This window comes from Cricetulus griseus, chromosome 2 (genome assembly GCF_003668045.3).
Source record: "Cricetulus griseus strain 17A/GY chromosome 2, alternate assembly CriGri-PICRH-1.0, whole genome shotgun sequence".
Taxonomy (NCBI): domain Eukaryota; kingdom Metazoa; phylum Chordata; class Mammalia; order Rodentia; family Cricetidae; genus Cricetulus; species Cricetulus griseus.
Window position 1 is genome coordinate 109384141 of NC_048595.1, and position 25091 is coordinate 109409231.

General features: G+C 39.0%; 1 protein-coding gene across 7 annotated transcripts in view; it reads right to left on the bottom strand.

Annotated features, from left to right (window-relative positions):
- The window catches only part of Casp8ap2 (caspase 8 associated protein 2), a 48122-nt gene continuing 23031 nt past the window's right edge, over positions 1–25091 (bottom strand). For 4 of the 7 annotated variants that reach the window (XR_004768284.1, XR_004768283.1, XR_004768286.1 and 1 more), the window contains 7 exons: positions 23502–23617; positions 10799–12978; positions 6442–9574; positions 4790–4889; positions 4002–4054; positions 2474–2611; positions 1–600 (listed from right to left, as the gene is read on the bottom strand). Coding sequence is in view for 3 of the 7 variants with exons in the window: in XM_035439942.1 (XP_035295833.1) it covers positions 597–600; positions 4002–4054; positions 4790–4889; positions 6442–9574; positions 10799–12978; positions 23502–23617 (5586 nt within the window). In the remaining 4 variants the exon portion in view is untranslated. Of the gene's footprint in view, positions 601–2473; positions 2612–3968; positions 4055–4789; positions 4890–6441; positions 9575–10798; positions 12979–23501; positions 23618–25091 lie in introns of those variants that run through there. The other 3 variants (XM_035439942.1, XM_035439940.1, XM_035439941.1) reach the window with 3 other exon arrangements.

The following is a 25091-nucleotide window of genomic DNA, read 5'->3' on the forward strand; positions in this document are numbered from 1 at the left end:
TAAAACAGGACTTTACATGTTTTTATTATACATGAATGCTGCAGAAAGTAAAGTTTATACAAAATGTTTTACACAGATAAAAAAATCCCGTGGCTAGTAAAGTCATTTATGTGCATACATACACAAAGACACATACACTCAATATTTTACAATGTAATAATTATACATATATACACAATGTACTATTTAAATTATTTCACAATTTTGCAAAATGAGAGGCAATTATAAAAACAAAAATGAATACAAAGGTGAACTAAGTTAAGTCATTACATTTAAAATGCTACAAAATTATTTTTAAAATCTAAAGAAGTTATTTCATCCAATATCAAAACTAAGTTTCAGTATTACATCCCTGTTGCTTTTATTCTTTCATTTTGACAACAACTTTTAATGATTAAAAATAAATATTCTGACCAATAACAGGTAAGTGAATCAGACTGTTGATCTGAGTAAGCCAAGCACGATAATCATCTAGTCATCAAAAATGTAGATGATAATCTAGTCAACAAAACCTCCACCTACTTCCTCATTTAAAACATGAGGAATCAAAGCTTCTGTGTAGAAGAAATAAATGAAACGCCGTAAAATCCAGCAACTCATCTGTAATAGAAGAAAATACTGACATTATAATTGGTTTTGTTTTTGTTTTTTGTTTTTTTTTTTTCAAAACTGGGTTTCTCTGTGTAGCCCTGGCTGTCCTGGAACTCATTCTGTAGACCAGACTGGCCTTGAACTCACAGAGAGACACCTACCTCTGCCTCTTCAAGAATTTAAGGTGTGCATGATTATGCCCTGGGATTAGAGAGGGTATTCTGATATGCCCATTTTCATAGTGCTACCTTAATGTTGGTGTAAAAAAAAAAAATCAATTTGCTAATTATACTGATTTTTGCTCCCAAGAATTCAATGAAGCTTTAAGAGTTGAAGTTTAGGGGCTAAAAGATAGCTAAAAATGAAATGAAATGACCCACAATCCACAACATGTGCTAATATGCTAGTCAGGGGAGCAATTTAAAATTTATTTTTCCTTTTTGAGACAGGGTTCTGGCTTATGATGGCCTGGAGCTCACCACATAAACCACGTTGGGCTCAAACTTGTAGCAATCCTACTGCCTCTGCCTTCTGAGTGCTAGAATATTAGATGTGCCTGTCTGTTCCCTGGAGTTAATCATTCCACAAATTTATATTCTCTTCACAGAGAATATGAGTCATATTTTCAAAGAATATTAACCTAAACAGTTTTTTTTTTAGAAAAAAAAAAACTTTTTTGGAGATAAGTCTCATGTATCTAGTTTGGCCTCAAACTTGTTATACAGCTAAATGTATCCTTGAACTCCTAACTTTACTGTCTCTTACTTCCATGAGTGTTGGGACTGCAGGCATGTGGTACCAGATGAGGTCCTTTTCGTCCTTGTTTTAATTTTTTTTTTTAAAGATAGGGTCTGTGGTGATACCTTGCTTGTACAAATAAAGCCTGTCTGAGGGTCACAGCACGGACCTTGCCACTAGCTAACGATAGAGGTCAGGAAGTCTGTACAGACAGACAGGAAGTGAGGTAGCTGGGCAGAAACGATATAAGCAGACAAACAGGAAATTGCTCTCTTGTCTGCTGAGATGCTATGGCTTGTTCATTCTCTGATCTCTCAGTATTTCCCTCTATATTTGACTCCTGCTTTTTATTAACTAGACCAATTAATAACTCCATTTACATTTTGGCAGCCAATGTGAGGCTCAAACCCACGACTCTAAGATTAAAAGTCTCATGCTCTACCACAGGGTCTCATTTCATTGTGCAATTTTGGCTTGCCTGGAACTCAAAAGATCCTCAGTGCTGTCATTAAAGATGTGAGTTACATGCCCAGCTGAGGTTAATTTCTTAACCATTGCATGCCTTATACTACTGTTTAAGAGTTTAAAGATTCTTTAGAATAAGTTAGATGTCCAAATTGTCGATTATTATTAAGTCATTTTCTAAACTACACATAGAAATTTAATTTCATAAGCTATTAAGTGTCTTTTGAAGATCTCACTAGCAAATCAATTGCTTTCCAAGAACATGTACATGAGACGAACAGACAATAGTAGGGACTAAAAATTGATGTCTCAAACTAAAAAATGGACTAGGAAATAGACTGATAACTCAAAAATATTTAAGATCTTCGCATATGATCTATATTCAAATATGGCTTCTTTCTTAAATTTTTACATTTACTTCTTGTGCAGCAGGAGGAGGTGGGGGCATGTATGCCATAGCACATATATCAGGCTCAGAGGACAGCACGTAAGAGTTGGTTTTCTCCTTCTACCAAGGTGGGTATGGGGATCAAACTCTGGTCAACAGGCTTGGCAGGAAGTGCCTTTACCTACTGAGCCATCTTAACAGCACCCAGTATGATTTGCTTAATTCAAAATTTTGTTGGAGGTGTTTTTTGAGACAGTCTTATACTGTAGCCCAAGCTGGCCTTAAACTTACTATGTAGCGCAGGGTGGCCTCAAAGTTGAGCTGATCCTCCTGCCTCAGCTTTCCAAGTGCTACAATCACAGGGATATACCACCATGTCTAGCTTTAAAATTTGATGTTTGCATTCAATTAATTTTGATGACAAGCAAACTGAAAAATACAATGATATATTAAATACTATAATTTTTTTCCTTTCCATAAAAATCCAAAATACAGGAACTAGAGAGATGGCTCACTAGTTAAGAGCATTTACTGCTCTTGCAGAGGACTCAAGCTCATTTCTTAGCACTCACATTGGGTGTCTTACAACCACCTAAAACTTCAACTCGAGGGGGTTATGACACTTCTGATTTCCAAGGACACTGGCACTCATGTACAAACACAGACACACAAGCACATAAATAATTAAAGATAAAAGTGAATCTTAAAAACACAAAATACTTAATTGGCTAAGGTGTTGTAGAAAAAATTTGTTGATAATTTAAATATTATTGCTTTTATCAACCCCAAAAAACATGGCTTAAACTACAGAAACTGAGGAAACATGACTTCAAACAGTACAAAAGTTTACTAAAGTCAATCTTGTCATGTAGTTACATAACAACAGACTTACGTTTAAGAACACATTTTCCAGATTTAAAAAAAAAAATATGTGAGGCTTGAGGGCTGAAGAGATGGCTCCATGGTTAAGATTATTTGCTAGGTCAGGTGTGGTGGTGCACATCTTTAATCCCAGCTCTCCTGTCAAGGAGAAAGGCTGAGATGTAGGCCAGCCTGGTCTACATAGCTCCAGGACAGCTCTCTTAGAAGATGCATATTGGAATGCTAGAACTCACATGATAGTCCACAGCTCCAGTTCCAGAGGATCTAGCATCCTCTTCTGGCCTCCTCTGGCACCAGGCACACACATAATACACATACATACATGCAGGCAAAAATATCCAAATACATTTAAAAAAAAAAAAAAGAAAGTGAAGCCAGGCATGATGGCACACACCTTTAATCCCCAACCCAAGAGGCAGAGGAAGCCGATCATTGTGTTCAAGGCCAGGTTGGTCTGCACAGCTAGACCCAGGGTAGATGGCCCTACATAATGAAACCCTGTCTTGAGAGGAGGCGGGAGGGGGAGACACACGACCAGATTTCATAATACATTCAGTAGTTATGAAACACTGCTATATGGTATGGTTCTTATTCTTCATCTATAGGATACTGTTTTGGGCCTGGGTATACCTTAGTGGTAAGGACAAGGCATTGAGTTGGAACCCCAGCACTACTGATAATTCATGAATTAAAACACATCTTATTAATGGATTCCAGCAGTAAATGACTTATCTGCAACCACTAAACTGAAGAGCCAGCCATACTGATCTGGCCTTCACTGGTGATCACTACAACAGCCCTGCAGGTGAGGAGACATTAGTTGATGTAATCATTTTCCATACCCATTATAAAGATCTCCAACAACTAAGGTTGTGACATGCACAAGGACAGGACTAACACTTACAGTATTAGCTTCCTGTGGTGGAATTACTACTACCTGCATTTTGACTTCTCAAAGAGCTTCTTCAGCTGCTGGAACCTCTCTGAAACCTGAAAAATGAAAAATTATTACAAATGGATTAATTTATTCAAAGCTTTGATGAATACTTTGATAAAACCGACACCAACAGTACAATTATCCTAGCTAATAAAGATAAAATAATGTTTAGAAAAATAAAACATCTTCAGGGCTGGGGACATATCTCATCTGACAGAGAATGCTGCCTAGCATGTACAAGACTGGAGTTCAATCCCCAGCACAAGCATGGTGGTGCATGCCTGTAATCCCGGGAATCTTGAGGTGAAGGCAAGGAGGATCTAAAACTCAAGGTCATCCTTGCTCTGGGCTACTTGATTCTCCCAGTCAGAGTAATTCAGTCAGTCTTCCTTCTCTCTCTGTCTCTCTCTCTCTCCCTCTCACACACAAATTTTGCTTTAATTCTCAATATTAAATCTTAATAAGGAAACATTTCTATCTAGTTCCTTGAAAATAATATATATAGATGGAGGGAGAACACATATCACTTTTGTCACTTCTTATATTATCACCAAACTTACCAGTACTACAGGAAGCAATATTTTTAAGCAAGTTAGTCAATAAATAACTTAGTTTTGATAGGTTAAAAATTAAATTTGGGCTGGGACTATAGATCAGTAGTAGAGTTCTTACCCAGTATGTGGCTGGTTAAATCCCCAGCACCAAACTAAGTAAGGAAATTAATAAATCTAAGTAAGTCAGGCAGTAACATCTTTGATCTAATAAAGATGTAAAATCTGAGTAATTACCTGATTTGGATTTTTATTCAGCTTGACAGCTAAATATGTAAAAGTTTTCAGGGATGGCATTCTTTTCTGACATTCCAGTAAAATTTCTCGGTCATCATTTCTGAGGAGGAAAGGCTGTTATTTAGCTTTTTATGTTGTTATAGAAAGGGAACAGAGTCTACTCTCTTCATAACCTTCAACAGGAGACCACCTTCAGTAAAATCTATGGTAAAAGTATACATATGCCAAAACCAATAATGCTATCAATGATCCATAACTATACATTATTTTACCCTTTGAGCTCATATTATTTCCCGAATTTTCTTTAGTAAAGGTCCAATTTTTAATTTGTCTCTCCTCCTTGATCTTTAGCCTGGACAAGAAACAAACTAGGTCTTCGTGACTATAACAGAGAATTTTTGCCTCAGTTATGCTTCCACTTAACTTATTTCTCTACAGAAAAAATAAAACTTAAAAAGTTAAATTATATATTAAACTACAAAATACTTACTTAGTTGGGGTGTTAAATAAATCTTTTAATTTTTGAGACTAGGTCTTCTCTATGTAGCCCTAGCTAGTCTGAAATTCTCTATGCAGACCAGACTCTACACATGTGTGCAGGGATTAAAGATGTGCCACACCAAAGCACACACACTGTTCTTTTCTTTGAAAGTGCAAATAAAACTCAAAGTACATTCTATTTATGAAACAGCTTAGAAACATCAATTATATACACCCCTACTTTTTGCTTCATACCTTTCATTTGTCATTCCTTTCTAAATTGTGTTTCTAAGAATTTCCTTACAAAATGAAAGAATTATTTTTAATAGAAAAGGGGAAGCTATAAGTAATGAAACCAGGGCTGGAGAGTTGGGTCCACAGTTAAGAGTACTGGTTGCTCTTACATAGGACCCAGGTTAATTCCTAGCAACCACAGTGGCAGCTCATAACTGTCTATAACTCCAGTTCAAGAGGGTCTGACAGCCTCACACAGACATACATACAGACAAAACACTGGTGCACTTAAAAATAAATAAAACTGTTAACAACAACAACAAAAAAAAGTAAGGAAACCCAGTGTGGAGACTTATCATCTTCATTCATACTCAAGAAACTGAGGCAAGGAGATCCTGAGTTTTCGGCCAACATGTGCTACAGTGAGGCCTAATCCAAAAGCAAATTAGTCAGCACATGGTAGCTCATATCTTTAATCACAGCACAGAGAGAGAGAGAGAGAGAGAGAGAGAGAGAGAGAGAGAGAGAGAGAGAGAGAGAGAGAGAGAGAGAAGGAGGGAGGGAGAGAGAGAGGAGAGAGGGGGGAGGGAGGGAGAGAGGGAGGCAGGGAGGAGGGAGGGAGGAGGGAGGGGAGAGGGAGGGAGGAAGAGGGAGGGAGGGGGAGAGGGAGAGAGATTCCATGCAAGCTTAGATATTCTCGAGGACAGAGACATTGGTTCAATTTGGAACTGGAATTGTATGGGTTCTGGGAACCAAAATCCAGTACTATGCACTAGCAAGTAATTTTAGCCACTGAGCCATCCCTCCAGCCCCACTTTGGCCACTTCTAAAGTAATCAATCCATCATGTTCCTTATTTAGCAATAGAATTGAGGAAATGAGATTAGAGTGCCCACTTCTCAAAATTTCCTGATTTAAAACACTTCAGAAAAGTCTTACCTTGTCCATGAAACTATAATTTCTCCCTTCTTTTTGATAACATTCTTTGCAGAAAGACTTGTTGGAAAAGTAGCAAGTGCTGTTGCTGAACCCTTCACCCCTAGGCTGGCCTCTGGTGACAAGGATGTGTTGTCATTTACTGCAGATTCCCTTTTCTTGCTGGCTTGCTTTCTGTGAGCATCACCAGTTCTATCAGAATTCTGAGAAAGTCTCTTAGTCTTTTCATTACTGTTTAAGTCTGTTTCCTTTCTTTGTTTTTTCTGAGAAGAGTGATTCAAAACAGGACTGTTTTTTCTCTTCTTTTGAAAATTACCCAGAGTCCCAGGCAACTCTAAGCAATTCAAATTTGATGGTGGCTCTGATTTTAAAGCATGTCTCTTTATTTCACATGAGCCAGGAGACTCTGGGGTCAAATCAATACATGTTTCTTCAACAAAGCATTCTGCAGGACTGCTTGCCCGTTCCATCTTTGCTTCTTTGGGGTTATCCTCATCTATACATATTACCTGGCATTCCAAGCCTTCACCAGCTAACACAGGTTCACTACCTTCATTTTTACCCTCATTTGAAGTATCATGTGTCAAATCAATAAAAGCATCTATAGTATCAGGCTGTAAAGAACTACCAATTAGCTGTGCATCTTGATCTAAGTTGGTTCCAGAACATTCCAAGTGGTCAATATCTAAAACTGTTACTTCCATTAGCTCCCCCAAGTTTTTAGTCTCAGTGGCTGAATCTTTTGTTAGATCTATGTGTGTATCAGGAAGATTATCAGCTGAAAGTGGGATTTTTTCCATTGAAGGCAATTCTTGAATGTTCTCAGAAACTTTTGGTTCCCATACTTCATGCAACTTGAAACAATCATCAACCACTTGATCACAATGCCCTACCTTACTTGAAGCATCTTTAAGAAATTCATATATATCAGGAACCTGTGTTTGTACTATAGAGTTCTGTTCTTCATGAGTTGGTTTGCTGTTATCAACATTTTTGTCACAATTGTCCAAGTCCTCGACAGACTTAAAAACTGTATTCTGAAATGGAGTAGGTTCTTTCTCTGTTGCCACATCAGCTTCCTTTTCAATTCTAGGCAAAGATGTCAATGACTCCTCAGCTATCATACCATGTTTAAGGCTAGGGGAGGTAGATGGTGCTGCACGCCGTATTTTCACAATGAAATGATCATTGGACTTTTCCATTATGACAGCATGCATAGGCAGATTAGGGTGGTACTGAAAGCCTGGAGCAACAGACCGGCTTGTCCATGATGAACAGCTTGACTTACTGCTTGAGTTATCAGATTCCAGAGCTAGATGGATGTCCTGTTCAGATGCATCTTCTTCCTCAAGCAAAGCATCTTCACTAAAATGTGCACTAATAACTTCTTCAGGAGTTGAAGTTGACAAAACTTCAGGTTTTAAGAAACTCAAATGGCCATCTGACTTCAGAGGTGACGGTACTGTTAGAGAGACTGCAAGATCTTCTAAGAGTATGGAAGAGATGCAGGGTTTACTCTTTTCTGAGCTGTATACACTATCTTTACTTAAAGCTAGGTTAGAAGATACTTCAAACATACAACTTTCATCTAATACATCAGGATGAACTGGCAGTGAAAGCCCTGAAGATAGAGATGGACCCTTCTCAGATGATAATAAAGACCAATTATCATCACTGATCACCTTTGGGCATGGAGAAGCCCCTTCTGAAACCAGCTCTTCTGTTGTACAAGCTGGTGCAGATTCACACTTGAGACTCTCAAGCAGCTGCTTCTCTGGAGTCTTTAATTCCCACTCTGTCTTTTCAGTACCATTAACACCAGTGTCCAACAGATCAGAACCTTGCAGCAAACTTTTAAATATTTCACCCATCTGTGCATCACTCACTAAGTTAAAAGTAAGGCTGGATGCCTGCTGCTCAGTAAGGATCTCAAAGCTCCGCTCTGGCTTAGCACCTGCATGCTGTAACACATGTGTCTCTTCCATGGTATTTCCTTCATTTTTCCCTGGTTTGGGGGTGCTTGGGCAGTTCACTTCCAAAAACTGTTCTTTACATTCAGAGTTCTTTGTGTTATCAGGACAAGTGCTTAAACTTCTTTTTACATCATGCTTTACTGTACTACTACTGGTATTATTTTGGTCTTGATGTTTTTCTTCAAAATTTTCACATCTCAGTGAAGATTTAAAATTCACAGTATTTTCTGATTTTAGCACTTTTTCTCTCTGTATTTCTTTGCTGTTAATTATATTCCCCTTATGACAATTTGAATGTTGGGTTCTCTGTTTATATTTTTTTCCAAGTTTTCCTTCACTATTGTCACTTCCAAAGTTTACAGAATCACAAAACTTTACTAAGATTTTCTTAAGCTTTTCAAACAAATAATCAAGTTGTTCATCTACAAACTTCCACAATTTTCTTTTCATATCTGGTTGTTGCTGTTCAAATAAGCGGTCGACTATTCCATTCTTCTTCACCTGTTTAAGGTTAGATTCTATAACCTCACAAAGACTCTTTTGTACAGTACTTACTGATTTACAGATCTTGGACAAGTCAAGGTATTTAATTAGGGATGTGAAAGTCGAAATTGCTGACTCAATAATTCTATGAAATTGTCTTAATGAAAATTTCATCTTGAATTTCATGTAACTTTTCCTTACATGTTTTCCTAGCATCCATAACATATGCATAACATCCCATACAGAAGAGGGTACAAGAATAAGTGGAAGGATCTTTTCCAAGCTGGAGACACTCACTGTTTTACTTTTTCTTTCAGTGCCTGAGGACCTAGATTCATTTGGTCTTTTACCAGATGTGATGCTGTCCTGAGAGAGTTTTACAACAGTCCGTTTGTGGTCCTTATGTACATGTGCAGTGCTCCTCCTGTTTCCTGGGCTGCTTTTACCCAACTGCACCTCAGCAGAAGTTCTAGGTCTTGCACTCTTTTCCAAGTGTTTCTGTGCTACAGACTTTTCATCATCACTTCTAATCTCACCGTCTTCTAATTCATCTAAGGATACATTCTTACGAGAGTCTGCTTCTGAACATTTGTCAAATTTGGGAACTGGTTTTTTATTTTCTTTATTTAGATCAGACAGATTCTTGAAGGTAGAATGAGTTGAATTGGAGGGAAACTCATCTGTGAAGAATATATTAAAATTACATGACCACCAAGTCTTAGTCATTTGAAATTTGCATCTTAAACACAACAAAGTATTATTTTAATACACACTTTTTCCCAAGAAAATGTGTAGATCTGGCAGTCCTGGAACTCACTCTCTAGACCAGGCTGGCTTTGAATTCACAGAGATCCACCTACCTTTGCCTCCTGAGTGCTACATCAAAGGTGTGTGCCACCACCACCACCCAAATTTTTCCACTTTTAAGGCAAAATGTTAATGCTTAATAAACATTTCCACTGGCCTTTTATTTCTGGAGGCAGAGGCAGGCAGGTCTCTGAGTTCAAGACCAGCCCAGTCTACAAGAGCTAGTTCCAGGGCAGTCTCCAAAGCCACAGAGAAACCCTGTCTCGAAAAACCAAAATAATAATAATAATAATAATAATAATAATAATAATAATTTGTTTAAATTTATATTAAAGGCTTACTATACACTTCTATTTTCAATTTATTTATTTAAGCTTATTTACTTTTGTGCATTGGTGTTTTGCCTACATGTATGTCTGTGTCAAAGTGTTGGATCCACTGGAACTGAAATTAGAGACAGTTGTGAGCTACCATGTGAGTGCTGGGTATTGAACTTAGGTCCTCTACAAGAGCAACCTGTGCTCTTAACAGCTAAGCCACTTTTCCAACCCCTCAGTGTACACTAATTAATATTTGAATAATTTTATTTTTTATCAAAAAAGATGGCTCATGAGCTGGAGAGGTGGCTTGGTGGTTAAGGAAACTTAATGATCTTGAAGAGGACCGGATTTATTTCTTAGCACCCATATGGCAACTCATGGCTGCCTCTAACTTCAGTTCCAGGAGATCCAGTGCCCTCTTCTGGCCCCAACAGTCACCAAGCACAAACTTGGCACATATACACACATGCAGGCATTTATACATGCACAGAAATCTAGAAATTGGGGAAAGTCTAAGATAAAGGTGCTTGCCACAAAAGCTTGATGGTCTTAGTTCAGTCCTTAAACCCCATGTAAAGGTGCACTAGAATACCAATGCTATGATTGTCATCCTCTGATCTCCACAAGCATTCCTCGGCACACATAAACCCCTTACACATACACACAATCACACAATATAAGTGAATAGTTTTTGTAAATCCCCAAAGCACCTATTTTGTTTATATAGTTTACACTGTGGCAAAAGGACAACTTATAGAAAATAATATAAACTATTACCTTTATGACTGTTATCATACTGTGAAGTTACACAAGGGGTCTCCATGCTAAGAACTTTTGCTACCGGTCTCACTGGACTATTCAAAGGGCTGATGGCTTCTGGAATAGGTCTCAGATGATTAAAGTCAATGCTTAAAACGGAGTTATCATCATCTTGATATATTGAATTTGATTCTCCAGTTTCTATTTTGTGGTCCATCAACTCAGTCTTCTGTGGTGAAGGTACAAAAGTCTCTTTAGGTAAACAAGGATCCAAAGGACAAGGTTTATTCTCAACCATAGGTATATCTTCAAGAGAAGATTCAAGTTTAGGATTATTGTCTCCCAAACAGTTTACTAGTGTAATGCCAGATTCTTCAACCAAAGGTTGCAGAAGGCTCTCACTGGCTACAGCTGCTTTTGGTGAAAGAACCACCTTCATTTTTACACCTTCAGAAATATCACAAGAATCCAAATCATTATGTCCTATGGTCTTCAATTCTCGGCCTAAGTCTTCAGAAGCATGTCCTGGTAATATGTCAATCACCACAGAAGCTGAGGCCCTTGCACCACCACCCGCCTCTTCCCCTTCCATTGATGGAAGCAAGGGTCTTGTTTGTTCTATCTCTGCAGAGGCTGGGAAGGAAATTTCCGTGTCACAAACAAGCATTTCACAAGGCACAGTGTTCTCAACAGATTTCACTAACAATCTATTTTCTTCCTTCATTTTGTTTTCTGCAGTGCTGATCCTGAGTTCAGATGTTGCTGGAAGAGCCTCCTTTGGTAACTCTGACTTGGTTTCCTCTGTACTAAGTTTACTGACAGAGGGAAGACATGCCACTGTTTCAGTCTTCTCTGAGGATTGTGAGTCACACATGCCATTAGGCTTGGGAACACCAGTTATTTGATGCTGGTTATCTTGACAAACAGGCTGCTTTTTAGCAGGAGAAAGAGTTAAGTTCAATTTTTCCATGAAACTTAACTTTAAGTCTTTGCTTTTTACTTCATTTGGTCCTCTCTCAACTTTCCTTGTACATTCTTTATTGCCTGTTCCTTTAGAAACCTCATCATTAGAAACTTCACCTTTACCATTTTTTGGCTCAGTCTGTCTCTTTAAATCAGTAGTGCTTTTCTTAGCTTCTTTATTAGTCCTTTGCAAATATTCTGTAGGTGATTTTTTGTCATTTTTCACGTGCCTACTTTCTTCTTTTTCTCGTTCTCTTTTCCTCCTGTCCTCAGTCCTATGTCTTTCTGCTTTGAAAGATGTATTTTCCCACTGGTGTGAAACACTGGCTTCCTTGGAGTGCATGTATTTGCTACTTCTGTTGCTCGAAAGAGAAGAAGAACATCTTCTATCTTGAAAGCCATGACTGCTCATCCCTCTATCTCTTTTACAATCTTCTCTTCCCCTCCTCTCTTCTGGATGATATTTACTAAAGCCATATTTCGTGTCATTCTTGGAATGAGGGGGCAACGCCCGCTCCACTCGTCCCCGGTGCCCCTGGTCCTCTCCTGGTTTAAACTTCACATCACCTTTTCTTTCTGCTTTGTCCTGAGACTGAAGCTCTTTTCTGTGCATATTGTGTAATCTCTCATTTTGTCTGTCTAGATTTTTGTCATTTTGAGATTCCACTCGAGTGTGTGACCTTTCTCTAGAAGTCTCTTTTTCCCAAGAAGAGGCACTGCGCTCACTTTTATATCCCAAACCAGTGCTACTTTTAATCTCTGAACTTTTGCTCTCAGCCTTTCCTTCACTGCTTCCACGTTTCTCAGGGTTTCCTTGTAGTCTGGAATTAGCCTCTTTGTCCCTTGGTTCACTGTCACTACAGCTGGTATTCAAATCTTTCTGTGGTCTGTCAGTTCCTCTGCTACAATGGCTATGTCTAATGCCATTCTTCACTCTTCGATTATCCTCATTTGTTTTGCCTTCGCCAACCTGGTGATGAGAACGTGACCAGACATTGTTAGTACAATGTTTTTCAACACCAGTAGACAAGTGTAAAGGATTCTGTGCTTCAGAATTTGATTTTCCTTCCTCTTCCACGTTTGGCTGTAAAGTGGTAGGATGTACATCTTTATGAACATCACTTTTAACTCTGTGATCAGCCTTTGAACAATCATCCAAATGGGGTGATCTGGATCTTGAATCTTTTGTTCTTACAGCTTTATGGTTATTTCGAAAGTGTGGGAACTCAGACAATCTATTAAGAAACAGGAATTAAAAAAAAAAGAAAGGTTAACAGATATTTAGTAATATTCTAGATTTTACTCACATATGACATAATTTTCAAATTTAAGGGCCTATATACTGGCAAAATCAGTATGAGAAAGTCATATGGCCTGGGGGTGTAGCTCAGTGATAAAGCATTTGCATGCAAGAAAACACTAGATTAAAAACAAAGAATTTTTCACAGTTTCTAAGTAAATGGGTCCATTTTCAATACAAGGAACTCTCTTGTTTGCTTTTGCTTCAAAGGAACTCTATCCCAGCACCTGCCAGTTCTCTTTGGACTCAGAACAAGTACATAACTCCCAAGTCAGTTCAGCATACTTCCTTTATGACAAGTGACCCTACTTTCTTCCCTTCGCTATATAAAGAGAAAGTCTTACTAGACAAAACATGATCAAACTGAACAAACTTCCCAATCCTATTTTTCTGTTTTATATAGAACTCCACAATAAGGCAGATCATTAACAGGTGGTAGATGACATAAAGAACCGTGGTTCTTTCCCTAGAAGGGTCACAAAAGGCCCATTATTGTGGCTTATATTGGTGTTTTTCTTAATGATAAAATATATAAGCCAGCATGACAGCTCAGATGGTAGCGGAGGTTGTCTTGGGAACCATTAACATGCGACTTCAATCCCATGTTCCACCTGACTGGAGGAAGAGGACAACATCCACAGGTTGGCTGGCCTGCATACAGGCTTGTGCACATGTGCTCACCCACACACATGGAATAAATTCAAATTTTAAAAAATAAAATATATATTTTATTTGCAACTGTGGTTACCAGTCTGCACAGATTGAGCTCATTAGCATTTCATCATTTGAAGCCCCTCTCAGAGGGACTATTGACAGTCAAAGTTGTTGAGGGAGAAAATATCACTTTATTCAGTTGTATAGCTAAGAAGTTGCCTATGCTCAGCTTCCAAGCCATGCTCATACAGACAACATTAATTTAAACTCAGTTGCTCACACACAAAACAGGACATGAAAGTAGGAAAACTTGCCAGGCGATGGTGGCGCATGCCTTTAATCCCAGCTCTCGGGAGGCAGAGGCAGGTGGAGCTCTGTGAATTTGAGGCCAGCCTGGTCTACAGAATGAGTTCCAGGACAACCACAGTAGTTACACAGAGAAACCTTGTATTGCAAAACTGAAATAGAAAGTAGGAAAACTTTTTAGAAGAAGTTTCAGCATTAGAAGGAGAAGAGATTGAGTAATGGGAATAAGAATGAAATTCATTATATACATGTATGAAATTGTCAAAGAATTTTTAAAAATTTAAAATGGACGTAGCTTATATTATCTTTATGTAATAAGTTCACCTTAATGACTTGAACATCACTGACATTTAAAAATCTAATCAGTATTCACCGTGTGAAAAAACCTAAACAGAACCTCAGAAATAAGAAGCGTGTGTCATAAAGCAAAAGGCTTAAGAGTTACACAACCCACAGTACTATGTACACCTTATAGAATTCTGTTATGTTTGAATTGTACCATTCCCTTTTACCTCCAGGAACTTTACACGCTGAGGCCTTTTTGCACAGTATTTCAGAATATAACCTTATTTGAATACAATGATTCAGAAAGCCAATACAGATCCCAACTCAATCAACTGGGGATTAGAGTAGTAGCTTGCTGGTACAGCTTTTGCCTAACATGTGTGAGGCCCTGGTTAAAGCCTGGCATCAGTTTCCCACTCCGCTGCCTTGAACTCTGCTGAGGTGAGTGTCCCCTCTGCACCCGTCCAACTCCTGTCCAACTCCTGTCCAACTCCTGTCCAACTCCTGTCCGACTCCTGCCATCACCCCACAGATCTCTTTGAGTCTGAACCTGGAATAGAGTGGACCCTCCCAGACAGGAAGGATCTCCCTGAGTCCGAAAACACCTCACTCTTCCTTCCCCCTCCACTGCCTTGACCTTTGCTAAGCCCTGACTTCTGCTGAGGGAGAATACCATGGGAGGCAAGACCATCCAGAGCTGCAGACACTGAAGTCTTGGCCCACGTACACCACCGGGTGACAAAAGGATATAGAGAGACCCTACCTGCACCCACTGGAAGAAGACATGGGAAGAGGACAGAATAAGAACACACTCAACAACAGAAAGACCAATATGACACCACCAGAATCTAGGGACGCCACACCAGCAAGATCCGAAAAGCACAACACAGAAGAAGAGGCAGACCTTAAAAACTACTTTATGAAGACGACAAAGTCCCTTAAAGAGGAAACGAGAAAAATCTCTTAAAGGAATAGAAGAAAAAACAAACAAAAAAATTTCAAGAACAAGTCAAGTCTCTTAAAAAATCTAAAGAAAGCCAAGAAAAAAAACAACAAGTGAAGGAAACAAAAGAGTTCAAGGCATGAAAGCTGAAATAGAAATAAGAAAGAAAACACAGAATGAGGGGATGCTTGAAATAGAAAGGCTGGATAAGCAATCAGGAACTAAGGATGCAAGTATAACCAATAGAATACAAGAGATGGAAGAGGGAATTTCAGTTGTTGAAGACATGCTACAGGATATATAGTCATCTACCAAAGAAAATCTCAATTCCAACAAACCCCTCACACAAAATATACAGGAAATATGGGACACCGTGAAAAGGCCAAACCTACGAATAATAGGTATAGAAGAAGGTGAAGACATACAGCTCAAAGGTACAGAAAACATATTCAACAAAATCAAAGAAGAAAACTTCCCCAACCTACAGAAGGATTTGCCTATGAAAGTACAAGAAGCTTACAGGACACCAAATAGACTAGACCACAAAAAGAAGTTCCCTCGCCACATAATAAAGTACCAAACCTACAGAATAAAGAGAAAATATTAAGAGCAGCAAAGGAAGAAGACCAAATAACATATAAAGGCAGACCAATCAGAATCACACCAGACTTCTCAATGGAAAATTTGAAAGCCAGAAGGTCCTAGATAGATGTCCTACAAACACTAAGGGAACATGGATGCCAACCCAGACTACTGTACCCAGCAAAGCTTTCAATCACTATAGATGGAGAAAACAAGATATTCCATGAAAAAAAACAGATTTAAGCAATACATATCCACAAATGCAGCCCTACAGAAATTACTGGAAGGAAAACTCCAACCCAACGAAGATAATTACACTCACAAAAACGTAGGAAATAGATAATCCCACTTTACCAAACACTTAAAGAAAATGGAGGGCAAAATCCACACACAATGACACCACCAACAATAAATCCAAAACAAACAAGAACCAACAATCAATGGACATTAATATCCCTCAATGTCAATGGTCTTAACCTGCCTATAAAATGATACAGGCTAACAGAATGGATACGAGGACAGAATCCATCTTTTTGCTGTATACAAGAAACACACCTCAACTTCAAAGACAGGTGTTACCTCAGTCTAAAGGGTTGGGAAAAGATTTTCCAATCAAATGGACCCAAAAAACAAGCTGTTATAGAAATTGTAATATCTAGCAAATTAGACTTCAAACTAAAATCAATCAAAAGAGATGAAGAGTGGCGCACGCCTTTAATTCCAGCCCTTGGGAGGCCGAGGCAGGCGGATCTCTGTGAGTTCGAGGCCAGCCTGGTCTCCAGAGCGAGTGCCAGGATAGGCTCCAAAGCTACACAGAGAAACCCTATCTCGAAAAACCAAAAAAAAAAAAAAAAAAGAGATGAAGGGCATTTCATACTTATCACAGGAAAAGTCCATCAAGATGAAGTCTCAATCCTGAACATCTTTGCACCAAATAAGAAGGCACCCACATTTGTAAAAGAAACATTACTAAAGCTCAAACCACACATAAAACCCCACACTCTTACAGTAGGAAACTTCAACACCTTGCTCTCACCACTAGACAGGACCACCAGACAGAAACTTAACATAAAAACAAAGGATCTAACAGAAGTTATGACCCAATTGGGATTAACAGACATCTATAGAATATTCCATCCAAACACAAAAGAATATACCTTCTTCTCATCACCACATGGAACCTTCTCTAAAACTGACCACATACTTGGCAACATAGCAAACCTCCACAGATACAAAAAAATTGTATCTTATCAGACCACCATGCTTCAAAGTTAGAATTCAACAGCAACACAAACTGCAGAAAACCCTACAAACTCATGGAAATTGAGTGACACCCAATTGCACCATTCCTGGGTCAAGGAAGAAATAAAAAAGAAATTAAAGACTTCCTAGAATTTAATGAGAACGAAGACACAACATACCCAAACTTATGGGACACTTTGAAAGCAGTGCTAAGAGGAAAGTTCATAGCACTAAGTGCACACATCCAGAAACTAGAGAATAGTCACACTAGAGAATTGACAGAACAACTGAAAGCTTTAGAACAAAAAGAAGTAAATTCACCATGGAGGAGTAGACACCAAGAAACAATCAAACTGAGGGCTGAAATCAATAAAACTAGGAAAACATTACAAAGACTCAATGAAACAAAGAGTTGGTTCTTTGAGAAGATCAACAAGATAGACAAACTCTATCCAAATTAACCAAAAAGCAGAGAGAGAGCATGCTAATTGACAAAATCAGAAATGAAAATAAGTATATAACAACAGACACTGAGGAAATCCAGAGAATCATCAGGTCATACTTTGAAAACCTGTACTCCACAAAATTCGAAAATCTAAGGAAATGGACAATAACAAATAAGCAGTTTAAATCAACCAATAACCCCTAATGAAATAAAAGCTGTCATCAGAAGTCTCCAACCAAAAAAAAGCACAGGGCCAGATGGCTTCACTGCAGAATTCTACCAGAAATTCAAATAAGAGCTAATACCAGTACTCCTCAGATTGTTCCACACAATAGAAGCAAAAGGGACATTGCCAAACTCTTTTTGTGAGTTGATACCCACGTCACACAAAGATACAACTAAAAAAGAGAACTACAGACCAATATCCCTCATGAACATTGATGCAAAAATACTCAGCAAAATATTGGCGAATCGAATCCAAGAACACATCAGAAAAATCATCCATCATGATTAAGTAGACTTCATCCCAGGGATGCAGGGATGGTTCAACATACGAAAATCCAGCAATGTAATCCACCATATAAACAAACTGAGAAAGAAAAACCACATGATCATCTCACTAGATGCTGAAAAAGCCTTTGACAAAATCCAACATCCCTTCCTGATAAATATATTGGAGAGAAACAGGAATAACAGGAACATATCTAAACACAATAAAAAGCAATATACAGCAAACCAACAGCCAACATCAAACTAAATGGAGAGAAACTCAACACGATTCCTCTAAAAATCAGGAGCAAGACAAGGCTGTTCACTCTCTCCATCTTTCTTCAATATTGTACTTGAAGTTCTAGCTAGAGCAGTAAGATAAGAAAAGGAGATCAAGGGGATACAAATTGGAAAGGAAAAAGTCAAACTTTCACGATTTGCAGATGATATGATAGTCTACATAATGGACCAGAAAAACTCTATCAGGGAACTCCTACAGCTGATAAACACCTTCAGCAAAGTAGCAGGATACAAAATTAACTCAAAAAAATCAGTAGCCCTACTATATACAGATGATAAATGCAATGAGAAAGAAATCAGAGAAACATCACCATTCACAGTATCCACAAACAATATAAAATATCTTGGGGTAATGATAACCAAAAAAGTGAAAGACCTTGTACAGTAAGAACTTTGCATCTTTAAAGAAAGAAATTAAAGAATATGCCAGAAAATGGAAAGATCTCCCATGCTCTTGGATAGGTAGGATATACAGAGTAAAAATGGCAATCTTGCCAAAAGCAATCTACTGATTCAATGCAATCCCCATCAAAATCCCAACACAGTTCTTCACAGAAATTGAAAGAACAATACTCACTTTATATGGAAAAACAAAAAACCCAGGATAGCCAAAACACAACTGTACAATAAAAGAACTTCTGGAGGCATCACCATCCCTGACTTCAAGCTCTATTATAGAGCCATAGCCCTGAAAACAGCTTGGTATTGACACAAAAGTAGACAGATAGACCAATGGAATCAAATTGAAAGCCCTGATATTAACCCACACACCTATGAACACCTGATTTTTGACAAAGAAGCTAAATGTATACAATGGAAAAAAGAAATCATGTTCAGCAAATGGTGCTGGCACAACTGCATTTGGACATGCAGAAGATTGTAGATAGATCCTATCTATCACCAAGCACAAAACTTAAGTCCAAATGGATCAATGACCTCAACATAAATCCAGCCACACTGAACCTTCTAGAAGAAAAAGTGGGAGATACTCTTGAATGAATTGGTACAGGAGACCGCTTCCTGAACATAACACCAGTAGCACAGACACTGAGATCTACAATTAATAAATGGGACCTCCTGAAACTGAGAAGCTTCTGTAAGGCAAAGGACACAGTAAGACAAAACATCAGCCCACAGAATGGGAAAAGATCTTCACCAACCCCACATCTGACAGAGGGCTGTATCCAAAAAGTACAATGAAATCAAGAAGCTAGCCACCAAAACACTAATCAATGAAATTAAAAAGTGGAGTGCAGAACTAAATAGAGAATTCTCAACAGAGGAATTTAAAATGGCTGAAAGACACTTAAGAAAGTGCTCAAAATCCTTAGCCATCAGGGAAATGCAAATCAAAACAATTCTGAGATACCATCTTACTCCTGTCAGAATGGCCAAAATCAAAAACACCAGTGAAAGTCTATGCTGGAGAGGATGTGGAGAAAAAGAAACACTCCTCCATTGCTGGTGGGAGTGCAAACTTGTAAGACCACTTTGGAAATCAGTATGGCAATTTCTCAGGAAAATGGGAATCAGTCTACCTCAAGATCCAGCAATTCCTCTCTTGGACATACACCCAAAAGATGAGCAATCATACAACAAGGACATATGTTCAACCATGTTCATAGCAGCATTGTTTGTAATAGCCAGAACTTGGAAGCAACCTAGATGCCCCTCAAATGAAGACTGGATAGAGAAAATGTGATACATTTACACAAAGGAGTACTACTCCGTGGAAAAAAAGCAATGGAATCTTGAAATTCACAGGCAAATGGATGGAACTAGAAGAAACCATTCTGAGTTAGGTAACCTAGTCACAAAAACACAAACATGGTATGTACTCACTCATATATGAATTTTAGACATAGAGCAAAGGATTGCTAGCCTACAATGTACATCACCAAAGGAACTAGGAAATAAGAAGGAATTTCTTAGAGAAAAATGCATGGACTCTCGAGAATGGGAAGGGGCAGGATCTCATGAGCTAATTGGGAGCATGAGAGTAGTAGGGGAGAGGGAGCTGGCAGAATGAGAGGGGGAGAAGAGGAGGGGAGAGGAGGAAATGGAAGAGCAGAAAGGTTGAGACGGGGAAGAATAGAGGAGAGGAAGATTAGAGATACCATAACAGAGGGGGTCATTATAGGTCCAAGGAAAGATCTGGCACTAGGGAAATTTCCAGAGATCTACAAGGATGAAACCAAACGACAATCTAGGCAATGGTGGAGAGGCTACCCTAAATGCCCTTCCCCTATAATGAGACTGCTGACTGCTTTATTTGCCATCCTTGAGCCCTCATCCAGTGGCTGATGGAAGCAGAGGCAGACACCCACAGCTATACACCGAACTTGAACTCTGGAACCCAGTTGGAGAGAAGGAGGAATGAAGATCAAAGGGGTAGGGACCAGGCTGGTGGAACCCACAGAAACAGCTGGCCTGAACAAGGGGGAGCACATGGACCCGACTGATGTTTGGGAGGCCAGCACAAAACTGATCCAGACCCCTGAATGTGGATGTCAATGAGAGGTCTCCGCACTCTATGGGGCCCCTGGCAGTGGATCACTATTTATCCCTGGCGTAAGAAGGGACTTTGGGAGCCCATTCCAAAGCCTAAGCCCTGCCCAGGATGATATGACAGACTTTGGGAGAACCTCCATGGAGGGCCTTATCCTCCCTGGGGAGTAGAGGGGGGATGAGGTGGGGAACTGATGGGGACTTGGGGGGAGGGGAGGGAGAGGGAGAAGGGATTGATGTGTGAAGCAGGCTTGTTTCTAATTTGAATTAGAAAACAAAACAAAACAAAACAAAAAAACCTGGCATCAGAAGAATAATCAATTACTAGAAGATAGCACTGAGACAACTGGGAAGGAATGATAATAAGCAGTAATTGTAAAAGGAAAATACTTTATAACTAAATTTTGCTAAGAAATAGAACTTCTATTTCTCAAAAGACACCAACTAAAAGGGTAAAGGTAAATCACAGAAATGGAGACTTTTTCCATTACAACACGTGATATATATGTATGTATGTATGTATGTGTGTATGTATGTATATATTACCCCACACATATCACACTCCAAATTCCAAATTTCTAAAAGACTGCCAGGTCACAGGTTCAGGCACAGGCTATTATTGCTGGAATTAAAAATCTTTTTGCCGTGTGTGTGTGTGTGTGTGTGTGTATGTATGTATGTATGTATGTATGTATGTATGTATGTATGTTTGTTTTGCATGCAGGTACCCATGGAGACCTGAAGAAGGTATTGAATACTCTGGAGCTGGAGTTACCAGCACTTGTGGCCCTTCTGATGTGGGTCCTTTGAAAAAGTAGCAAGTGCTTTTAACTGCTAAGCTGTCTCTCCAGCTCCAGCACTAGTAGATTTTTCTCCTAAAAGATCTTTTAAAAGATGTTGAATTAAGTGTAAATGAATGTGTCTGTGTGAAGGTCTGTGCACATGTGTGCTGGTACCCGTAGAGGTCAGAAGAGGGCATCTGGTTCACTGGAGCTAGAGTTACAGGTGTTTGTGAGCCACCCAACACGGGTGCTGGGAACCAGACTCAGATCTTCTAAAAGCACTCTTAACTTCAGAACCACTTCTCCCAACTCCATACATGTTTTTTTAAGTGAATTTTTTAAGTCTGAATCTGAAGTAGTCAACCTATAAATTTCTATATCAAAATGTTTCAGTTGATAAGCCTGTTTAAACCTTGTCTGTTTGTGTTTGTTAGGTTTTTTTGAGACAGGGTTTCTCTGTGAATTTGGAGATTGTCCTGGAACGTGCTCTGGTAGACCAAGCTGGTCTCGAACTCACAGAGATCCACCTGCCTCTGCTTCCCGAGTACTGGGATTAAAGGCGTGCACCACCACTGCCTGGCTTTTTTTTTTTTTTTTTTTTTTTTTTGGAGACAGTCTCTCTATGTAGCCCTACCTGTCCTAGAACTAGCTCTGTAGACCAGGCTGCCTTCAAACTCACAGAGATCATTCTGCCTCTACCTCCCAAGTACAGAGATCCACCTGCCACAGCCTCCTAAGAGCTGAGATTAAAGATGTGCACCACCACCACCCAGCTGCTAACCTGAATTTAATCCTGAAACCCAACATGACAGAAAGAAAACTCCACTACTGAGTGTAGACACACACATACACACAAGAGAGAGAGAGAGAGAGAGAGAGAGAGAGAGAGAGAGAGAGAAATGAATGAATGAATGAGGTTTAAAACAAAAGTGCCAAGGGCTTAGTGGTAACAGCTAAAACTTGCATAGCTCACGATAAACTTGGTTAGACTTTCCTAATCACCCAAAATCAAAACTACAACAACAAAAAATATCAACCCATATTATAATAGCAGAATTTGGAGCCAGGTGTGATAATGCATGCCTCAGGAGGATGAGACAAGAAAATGAACAACAAATTCAAAACCAGCCATAATTGTGTGGTGACACCGTATCCTTAAAAACAAAACAAAAAAAAAAAGGAAAGAAGAAATGGCAGCAGCAAGTTAAGCAATTTTCTCAATTCTGTCTATGGGGTAGATGTCTACAGGGTTAGGTACAGATATGAACTCCCCTGGAGCAGAATGTCACCCTGAATTGAACAGAGTGAGAAAAATTAACAACAAATTTAAACAAACAAACAAAAAAACTCAAGAGGGGTTATGTACTAAAAAAAGATTAAATGAGTATTTCTTCTTTCTTGCCATTTAAAATTTTGCATTAATTTATTTACTTATTTGAGGAGGAGGCCAGTGCAAGCATGCCATAGCATACGTGCGAAGGTCACAGTACACTTGAGGGAGTTGGTTCTCTCCTAGCATCTGGATTTAAGGATTGACTTCAGGTCAGCAGGCATGGCTCCAAGTGCCTTCACTTGCTCACCCTTCTTTCTTCTGGCATTCTTGGCACATACTTCACTGGACATGAGCTACTTCCCCAGCCCTGCTCTCCTGATGTCTCAGTATCAGGTGTGACCAGCAGAACTCAGGACATGCACAGTGACTTTCTCTGATAATCAGTACAAGATCCCAATGATTTGGAAAACTATATATTTGGAAGTGTGTGGCAATGTTCCATCAGTAAGCACAGTTATCATTACAAATCATTAGCAGAGTAGTTGCTATTTACATTAGAACTGTAACTATTTAATAAAATACATATTCCATCCTTTGAAAATAAAACATACTTCATGTGAATGGTGGCAGGTGACACCCACAGTGATACCTTTGGTGAAGATGATTTATCTCTTCATCCTTACGGTTTATCTCCACTCTGGCAGTTTTGATCAGTGCTGAGATATTCTTCTTAAGAGACTGGTTTTCATTTTTTAAGTTCAAGTTCTAAGACACAGATTAATAAGAGCCATTAACAGACCAAAATACAGAATTGTCAATAGTGCTACTTATAGTCACTAGTTGTTGTGGGTGAGGTTTTTAAAGATAAAGCTTGGCTGTAGATGTGGAATTCATGATAGCCTTGAACTCTCTTGATCCTCCTGCCTCAGCCTCCAATGTGTGTGTGGGGGGATTGCTGGTATATGTCACCATGCCCAGCTTTCTACTAATTGCTGAATACTAACTAATGCTAGGCATTATACATTTTGCCTTAGGTAATTCTGAGAAGCAGCTCTCTAAGAATTTTTGTTTTCTTGGCCAGGTGTTGGTGGTGCATGCCTTTTAATTCTAGCACTTGGGAAGCAGAGGCAGGTGGATATCTGTGAGTTTGAGAACAGCCTGGTCTACCAGAGCTAGTTCCAGGACAGGCTCCAAAACAATACAGAGAAACCCTGTCTTATAAAAACCAAAAAAAGAAAAAAGAAAAAGAAAAGAAAAAAGAATCATTGTTTTCCTATTGCTCAGATGCAGAAGCTGAGATTCTGAGATGATACCCAACACCAGAAAAGGCCCACCTGATAGGAAATACTTCATATAAACATCGAACTGTAAGAGTAATACAGGACAGCAAGTTCTCCCTGGACCATTATATTGAGGTCTTAGTTTTAATAACTAAATACTTAACTTTCATAACTAAAATATGATCAGCTAGGTGTGGTGGTGCACACCTTTAGTCCCAGCACTCAGGAGGCACAGGCAGGCAGATTCTCTTCGAGTTGGAAGCCAGCCTGATCCATATAGCAAGTTCCAGGTCACCCAGTATTACATTGTGAGACCATGTCTTAAAATAAAAAACAACCACTAAAAAGTGTTAAGCAATACCCTATCTAACAAGCTAAATATGCAAAAATGTGTTAGTTTTCAAATAAAGACACAAATCTAGAGCCGGGCGTTGGTGGCGCACACCTTTAATCCCAGCACTCGGAAGGCAGAGGCAGGTGGATCTCTGTGAGTTCGAGGCCAGCCTGGTCTACAGAGTGAGTGCCAGGATAGGCTCTAAAGCTGCACAGAGAAACCCTGTCTCAAAAACAAAAACAAAAAACAAACAAACAAAAAAGATACAAATCTAGAGCTGGTTCAGGGAAAGGAGAATCAAGAAAAACAAGATGTATAAAAAAGTACACAGAACACTGTCACATTCAATATTTTTGCAGCACAATCACAAAAATAACTGAGAACTGAGAGTTGACACTTTTTTCTACTAAAAAAAAAAAAAAAAAATCCTAATCCTTGTTCCTCAAAACTATCCTCTTAGCTGAGTATTGTGTTACATGCTTTCAGTGCAAGCACTTGGAAGGCAGAGACAGGCAAACTTCTGAATTCAGGGCCAGACTGGTCTGCATAGGAAGTTCCAGGCTAGCCAGGACTGCACAGTAAGACTACCTCAAACAAAAGAAAACGACCCTTTTCAAGCCAGCCA